At 36.5% G+C, this 8,832-nt stretch overlaps 1 protein-coding gene across 1 annotated transcript in view; it reads left to right on the top strand.

Annotated features, from left to right (window-relative positions):
- Positions 1-7,483, top strand: part of PTPRQ (protein tyrosine phosphatase, receptor type Q) — a 195,259-nt gene extending 187,776 nt beyond the window's left edge. The window contains exons 42-44 of the mRNA XM_012814160.2: positions 903-1,038; positions 6,849-6,972; positions 7,210-7,483. Coding sequence (XP_012669614.2) covers positions 903-1,038; positions 6,849-6,972; positions 7,210-7,247 — 298 coding nt within the window. The 3' untranslated portion in view covers positions 7,248-7,483. The remainder of the gene's footprint in view (positions 1-902; positions 1,039-6,848; positions 6,973-7,209) is intronic.
- The last annotated feature ends 1,349 nt before the right edge of the window (positions 7,484-8,832 follow it).

The raw sequence follows: 8,832 nt of genomic DNA, 5'->3' as shown, positions 1-8,832 counted from the left end.
ACAGAATGAGGATAATACACATATTCTGGATGAAAGGCACACTTTATGGTGCATTTTACACGGGTACATGTGAAACTTACTAAGTGTAGAATATAAACGTCTTAACACAATAACTAAGAAAATGCCATGAAGGCTATGTTGACCAGTTTGATGAAAATATTTCAAATTGTATATAAAACCAGCACATTGTACCCCATGACTGCATTAATGTACACAGCAATAATTTAATAAAAAACTTTGATCTTAAAAGTACAAAACAAACTTTGTAACCAAAATGTGTATGCCCCTATAATATTCTGAAAAAAATTTTTAAGTACACAAATTTTTAAGAAGTGATTGTATAAGTAAAGTCTCACAAGAATGGAGAAGCAAGAATCCAATGTACTCAATTCTAATAGGAAACCAGTTGACGATCTAATTCATACCCTCCTTTCATAGGAGAAAAACTCAAATCAATTCAAGAAGTGGGGGGCAGAGGAATGAGGGAGCAGGGGGACTGGAGGAGGAGGGGAATGGGGGTCACGGTGTCTGGCGCACATCTTGGGGGCGGGACACCATTATAAGACAGACTTTACCTGAAAAATGCAATCGATGTAAACTAATTCTTTGCACCCTCAATGAGCTTCAAACAATTTTTAAAAAGTGATTGTTTATTGTTTCATTCATATGTAGGACAATTTCAAACTCCTATGTATTTAAATACCTTTTTAACCAGACATGAAATCACAAAAACTTTAACACATGGACTTTTCCTCGTATATAATTTCAGATTTATCAAAGTAAACCTACATAACAGAAGTTTTAGAAAAGAAAAGCAACTGTAAAGTGCATTGCTATCACGGGTCATTGTCTTCATCACCTTCAACATGAATCGTTTTGTGTTAATGTCACTCTCCCTGCAGTGCTGGCGTTGGAAGGACGGGAGTTTTTATAGCTCTGGACCACTTAACGCAGCATATAAATGACCATGACTTTGTGGATATATATGGACTAGTAGCTGAGCTGAGGAGCGAGAGAATGTGCATGGTGCAGAATCTGGTAAGACCGCTAACCCTGTACTCACTTGACGTTAGCCCTAGAAGGTCCACACGGGCAATTTAGGGGCAGCAGCCTGGTGAGACATAGGCTCGGAGCTGTATTTGCAAAGAGGGACCTGTCTTTTCCTATGCTATAATATTTGGGGAGGAGAGCTGACACATGTCATGGAAGCACCAAAACCCACCTGCCCTGGTCACCCTTCAGTGCTGGCACTGGCTGCTCATCTCAAATTTTGTATGGTGATAGGCTTGGAGAAAATAATTAATAAAATCTATTCATCTTTAACAACTTTGGGAACTTGAAAATACATTTAAATCAATTCCTTTTGCAAACATGCTAAAAGGTACACTTGGAAAAACAGGTTAAAACACTGACTGTATGAGGTTTAAACAGTTTAAAACACTGACTGTATGTGGTTTAAACAGTTTAAAATACTGACTGTATGAAAATATTTAATAAAATCTATTCATCTTTAACAACTTTGGGAACTTGAAAATCAATTTAAATCAATTTCTTTTGCAAACACACTAAAAGTTATACTTGGAAAAGCAGTTTAAAACACTGTATGAGGTTTAAACAGTTTAAAACACTGACTGTGTCAGGCTTAAACAGTTTAAAACACTGACTATGTGAGCTTTAAACAGTTTAAAACACTGACTGTGTGAGGTTTAAACAGTTTAAAACACTGACTGTGTGAGGTTCTGTGAATTTTACTCATTCATACTCATCCCTGTTGATATCAGGGCTAATAATGATTATGTGGCATGTTATCAACTAAATAACTAAGAGCTTTTCATTTGTTGTTTTGGTTGGTAGTAAAAAAATATGTCTGAAATATATGGTTATTTTTTTTAAATCACACAGTATGATAGTGATGAGAGTAAAAGCCCTCTACTGCAGCAGTTCTCAATCTGTGGGTTGCAAGCCACAGGAACTGTATGAATGGGCTGCGGAGTTAGGAAGGTTGAGAACCGCTGCTCTATCTAGTGGTTTCCAGGTACTATACTAGATCTTTTATGTGTATTATCTTGTTTAATCCTGATTTAATCCTTTATTTGGGAAGGAAGGCCAATGCATCAATCAGTAGACTGGGTATTATTGGCTCTGCTTCACAAATAGAGAACCAGATGTTTTAAGAAGTTAAGTGATATTTCAAGGTGATATTACTAGCAAGTGTCAGAGCCAATATTCAAACCCTAGTTTAACCATAATATATGAGAGGTTCTTATCTGTAGCTTTGAATTGGTGCTTGTGTTCTATATATGTACAAATACACATCGTTTTGCAGTAAATGCATACATCTGTTGCAACAATATTTTCCAAATTATATCCAAGAAAACAAAAGCAGCATCAAGGTTATTAAAGGTATGAGAAAATGAGGTTCTCTGCTGATGTAAGCCTGAGAAAGAAATTAAACTGGTCTTTAACCACAGAATTTCTTAGAGCCTTTATGTTAATGTGCATTGACAAGTGGTGGGCAACTTGTCCCAAACTTATGTGATTGGGACTGTTTCAACCATTTTGACTCCAAACCTATAATACCATGTTTGGGAACATTAATGTATTCCAAACTTTTGGACTTAATACCCTTTTCAGGAAAAAGTTTGAAAGTCAACTCTAATACAGATGTATTCTATGTACACACACATATGTATAATGTATGTGTGTGTATGCATATGTGTATACACACATATACAGTGAGGTAGTTTGTATAAGTACATAAATTATGAAACATAAGCAAATTAAGAAAATTATGAAACATAAGCAAATTAAGAAAATTATGAAACATAAGCAAATTAAGAAAATTATGAAACATAAGCAAATTAAGAAATTGAAACATGAGTTAAAAATCAAATAATCAATACTCTGAAACCTTGCTAATTTTTATGACTTCATATACCCTTAGGTATTTTCAAAAGAGAAAATATACACATAGGCTAAAATACTTTCAGTTTGATAATTTGTTTTAAGTACAGATTTTAAACTAATTATGATTTTTTTAAAAAAGAGATCTCTGTTTTTTGTCAGATCTGATTACACTGTTGTTATTTTTACCTCCTAGTATGGAGGAGGTACAAGTTTATTCCAGGAGTAGGAAGAATGTCACCTCTGCCAGTTTCTTGTCATTCATTTGGGCTGGCAGGTGTCTTTGCAGGAATCATTTTCACCCTCTTTAATTCTGTGAAGATGGGGTGGGTAAAACTAAATAATGTAATCCATACACATTCCTTCACATGCTAAAAGGGAAAAATGGGTTATCAGTTTTCCCTGAGGATACTTCAGAAGTGGACTATGCCATGTGATCAGGACCGCCTTCCTGGGTAGACATCCCATGTAGTATCACAGATTCTCATGGCTCAAAAAGGCCCTGCAGTTGGCCTAATGTTTGCTGTTATTGTCTTAAAACTCTTCATAATTAAATTTTGAAGAAGGACTTTCACAGGTCCCAGCAGGCCCTACAAATTATGTAACTGGTCCCAAGCCAAGGTCCTTGGCCTTCTCATGTGGGTTCCAACATTGATCCAACTATTAACCATTATTAAGATTCATTTTCCTTCTTATGGTGACTTGAAAATAAAGGTAAGTTAAAAGCTAACATTTTCCTCCCGTGCTCCTAGGCGTCCCCAGACACACGGGGGATCAGTACTCTCTACTTGGCTCTCTTGGCTAAGACACAGAGTAGAACTGACTGTTTCCTTCTAGTCAAGAGTCAATTTTCAACTAATAAAAGTTCCATGCTCTAGAAAAAAATTCCACGCTTCGAAACTTCGTAGAACTCCACATTATAAAGAATGTGTTCAAGAACGTTTGTTAACTATTTTACCCAATTTATTACTAAATGTATGTTATAAACTTCACACCTTATGCCTGTTTAGTAGCCAGAGTCGAATGTCTCAGCTTAGGTAAAGGAAAGGAAACGTCAAGGTTTTTGAAGTTAGAGAACTCAGCTCATGGCTGGCTCTTTTATAATTAGCCTGTCTGAGCTATTTCTCTTTTGTACCATAGCTGTGTAACACTAAATAAGTTTTTTTCCTTTTTCCTTTTTTTTTAAAAGTATTAAGTAAGTATTAAGTATTAAGAAAAAAAGTACCTAGATGACCAACAGAGTGTCCAGCAGGCAGTAAGTGTCCAGCCAGATTTGGAGGGATTCCCTCTTTGCTGAAGAGCGGGCGTTTTGAAATTTGTTTTCACTTGTCTCAGCCCCCACAAAATCAACCCTGTTAATATCTTTCCCCCGAAATGAAAATCAGGAAAATAATCACCCCTTGGCTCTAATTTTCACAAGCCAGCATTATCTTGCACAAGAGTGATTTCTATTACACTCAGGAGTAATCTCAGCTTCTATGAAGAAAGCTCAGGTCTCAGCAAATACTACAGCAGCCATGGGCAGGGAGGGGTAGGGAGGCAGGAGGGGTAGGGAGGCAGGAGCCTCAGCAACTCCCGCTACTAACGGCATCCGATCTGTGGCCCATACCCAGGAAAGATCTTCGACCCCTTTCCCTCAAAAAACAGAAAATCAAGCTGGGGGAGCGGGAAGGTGTGGGTGGGTAAAGTCACACCTGTTAGGCGCAGTGCGTACTATGGGGGTAAAGGGTACACTTGTAACTTTGACTCTATACAAAAACAAGTACGTAAACAAAACATGTACTCCTAATATTCCGAAATTAAAAAAACAATCCATTAGAGCTTCAGGACATTTGAAAGGTCTTTCTCTCTAAGAGAATGCTCTGGAGTTAAAAAAAAAAAAAAATCCTGAGATACTATTGGTGCCTCAAATAAGAGTTAATCTGCATTAGTCCTTTTCTGATCGAGAGTCTCCTGAAAATTTAGGAGTGTGAACTTCATATTGTGGAAGAGAAAAAGCTAGCATGCAGTGGCACCTCCATAGCTGACCGATTCCCTACATTAACCACTTCCTTAAGTTGACCTAATTTTGAAGACCCGACACATGTTATGTATATGTATCAGTAGCGTGGGTCTAGTTCTTTATGTTGACCACCTCCCTCTGTTTACCAGTTTGTTACGGTTCCTGCTATGGTCAACTTAATAGAGTTTCTACTGTTTTGGGGGGGTGTCACGTTTTTTGCCAGGCATTTTATTTAAGTCCTTTAAATCATACAATACAGATTTTACTATCCCTTATATGAGGAAATTGAGAGCATCAGGCAAAGTTTGATTCTTAAGGCAACTCGGCTAACTAAGGTAAAGACGGAGAATGAACTTTTTCACCACACTACACGCTTCTTTGGCATAACACACAGTGGCAAAGGGACCGTGGAGCCTGGAGGACCATTGCTGGAGCTCAGCCTGCCTTGCGGGCAAAGGTCACACATGTCATTCTTTCCAGTGGAGAAGATGAGATCGGGACAGTCAGGAGCTTCACATGTCAAATGTGACCTCAAATTCAAATGCATTTTAAAAACATACCAGAACTCACAAATTTAAATTATTTTCAAAGAAATTATGTTGTGTCAATGTATTGCTGCAAAAAATTTTGTCACGTACGTTTGAATGTACTCTTTTGGAATTACATTGACAAGGAATTTACTAAGAATTTTAATAGAATCTTTACTACTTTATAACAACACTTCATCTTATACCAAAATCAAATTCTGTAAAACTGATCATGTGCCTCACTTCCTTACAACCTGACCCCCAAAGGCTCTAGGATGTTCTCCACATTACATCTGCCCTAAAATGGTAAATACTGGCTGGCTGTGGGAATTAACTAAGTCAACAAACATTGATTACTCGGCTAGTATGTGTCAGGCACCATTACAGGTGATGGGACTGTGGCAGAGAGCAGGACAGAGTCTGCACTCATAGAACTGACATTTCAGCAATGAAACCGTCTTATAATCCACAAAGAAATATATATTCCTACTAATGACCAGCCATTTCTGAAGATAATTTCAACAGAGGAGTTCTGAAAAAAGGTTGTAAGGTACAATACCAATAGGTATGAATATAATCTCCAAAGAGGACCAGTTTTGAGGAGGTTCTGTCTAAATTTACATATATGTCTGAAACATTTGGTGGTTTTCCTTTCAAGCCAGGTATGGTGGGGGGTGGGCTCTGTACAAATAAGGGTGACCTAAAATATACATGTTTTAGCCTTAACTACTGGTATGTACAAACTTAGAAATGCTAAGAGGTTATTGAATTATGTTGAATAAATTTAAAGAATTCAGATGTTACACAATTTAACCCAAACATTCAGATGAAATGTTGAGAGTCCTTGTCGAGCACCTCAAGACTTGGATATTTTACTGGCTGATTTCTTTGTACTTATAAATTAGAATCAGATACTTGACATGAAATAGGCAAATGTCCATCTGATTAGCAGAATTATGAGGTATATTTCAAATGTGTTGATGGCTTCTAGATATGCTCACTCACAAATCTGAAAAGTAAATTTAGTATCTGCATTTCAACAGTCATTCAAATGAGAACTGTCAGAGAAATAATTAGATCTAACAAGATACAGGAAGCTCATAAGCAAACTTAGGTAATGTAATTTTCTACTTTTTATAACCACAGCCACGAAGAATATATTAACACTTGGTTTTTAAGAACAAGTATTAGGGAGGAAAAAAAATAACTTGAAGCTACAAGAAGCCACAGGAATTTAGAAAGCCCTGGGTTTGAAATGTAGGAAATCGTTTATACAGTGTGTCAGTTCTGTGCCTCTAACATAGCCATTTAACATTTATTGAATTCAATACTGCTTCTTTGCATGAATGACATAACTCCTCTTATGAGAAAAATCCCTACCCCCTTTGTTTAACCACTTTTTCTTTGGTGTCTAGGCACAATACATCTTTTTACACCAGTGCATTTTGGATCTCTTATCAAATAAAGGAAGCAATCAGCCCATCTGCTTTGTTAACTACTCAGCGCTTCAAAAGATGGACTCTTTGGATGCCATGGAAGGTACAGAGAAACAACGTGTCCCCAGTTCACTGGTGCAGAAGGAACATCAATTTCGTAAAACCATATGTTTAAAATGTCTTAGAAGCCGGGCTAGTGTGCAGTTTAAATTTTTCATTTCTCTTTAATCCGAGTCAAGGTTACAGCCTTTCCATCTGCACTGTACTTTTGCCCTGAAACATTTAAGCCTTTTGAACTGTTATTATTAACACCCTTGTAACGTGTCACTTTATGTTATAGGTGATGTTGAGCTCGAATGGGAAGAAACCACCATGTAAACATTTCAGACTGAAGACTACAACTGGAAGATATTTTCAAACCCCAGGGGCCAAAATTACCCCCTCATTCTTCTTAATTGAAATGTGCGGCCTTAGAGAGAACTCTGCACTCCCCTTCCTGTGCCTTACCAACTGGATCAGCCATTCCATGAAGACTTCTAGAAAACAGCTAATTCGGAATGGTTATTTGTTTTGTACAGAACAAATGTTATAATTTAAAATGTTTAAGAGAAGACATCCCATAAGTTTTTGGAGACCTCCACATTGTTGGAATAAGCCAAATATAAAATTACTATATTAGCATTAACGTTTCGGTGTGACTTTTCCCTTCGTATTGGATTTAATTTTGAACAAAAGTTGAAATGCTGTTGATTCGGTGGTGTTATTCCGGCCTCCAGGGTGTTGACGTTTCTCGTGGATAACTTCCAAGACTGTCATCATGATCTGCGCTTCCCTGTACGCCCCTGTGCTTTGAATCCTCTGTTTTATGAGCGCTGAGATATCATCTCATGATCCCGAACAGCTGAACAGTAACCCCCTGACACTGCAGGGCTTACTCAGCCTTTATACAACACACAGTAGCTCTTGGGGGACACTCGGGGCTATTTAAATTGCATTGTGATCAGGCTGAAAAAATAAAAAAAGAAAACGTACATGTGCAATTGCACAGAGGAGGTGATCGAGTACTTTTACAGCCAGCCTACAGTTTCACACTTCCAGGCACAAGTTGTACCACTGTATTGTATGTTCAAATATGTAGTTCCTTGTATGGTAGTATATATATGCTCTTCAGATATGTATTCAACTCGATGTTAACGATTGTGAAGAATTTCTTCAGCAGAAGTGTACAAAAACAATGATACTAACGTGTAGTGTGTGGCAAGCTTGTAACTCATCATGTGCTTCTGTGGTGCCAACAGAGACTTGGGAAGAGATTATATTAAAAGGTCTTTATTTCATTTACTGAGGTTTATTACTCAGAAGTGTATTCGGTAGAACTGAAAACAAAGAAATTATCCAGGTTGTAGCAAATTAGAGTTGTTTTTTTTTTTTTTTAAAGAATATCTTTCAGGCTCCATCTTATTAAATAGTGGCAATGATGTACTAAGTGAGTTTTGAATTATATGAAATTATTTTGTCAGGTTTCAATTAATGGTCATAAAAATAAATAGTACTCATCATTCTATGTCTTCCATGATATGCTTCTTTCTGCTAGAACATACATATGAAAATGTGATGGCCAATCAAATTGAATTTTAATGAATTATTTTGTAGCATGATTTCAGAAGTCCCTATATAAAGAAAAGTTTGATTTGGTATTGATATTAACATAACTGATGATTATATAATATATATCTTGAGATAAAAAAGTGTCACATATAAATATATTGATGTAGCATAATTTATATAATATAAATTATATTAAGATATTATCATTCCAAAGGCAGCCAGAGAAAGTAATTTTATTTATTTATTTATTTATTTATTTATCTTTATTAAATCATAGCAGTGTATGTTAATACTATCATGGGGTACAGTGTACTGTTTCTGTATACAATTTGAAATACTTTCATCCAACTGGTTA

Source organism: Otolemur garnettii, unplaced genomic scaffold (genome assembly GCF_000181295.1).
Source record: "Otolemur garnettii isolate 467f Iridium unplaced genomic scaffold, OtoGar3 scaffold00007, whole genome shotgun sequence".
Lineage (NCBI taxonomy): Eukaryota > Metazoa > Chordata > Mammalia > Primates > Galagidae > Otolemur > Otolemur garnettii.
This window is presented reverse-complemented; position numbering and strand designations above follow the sequence as displayed.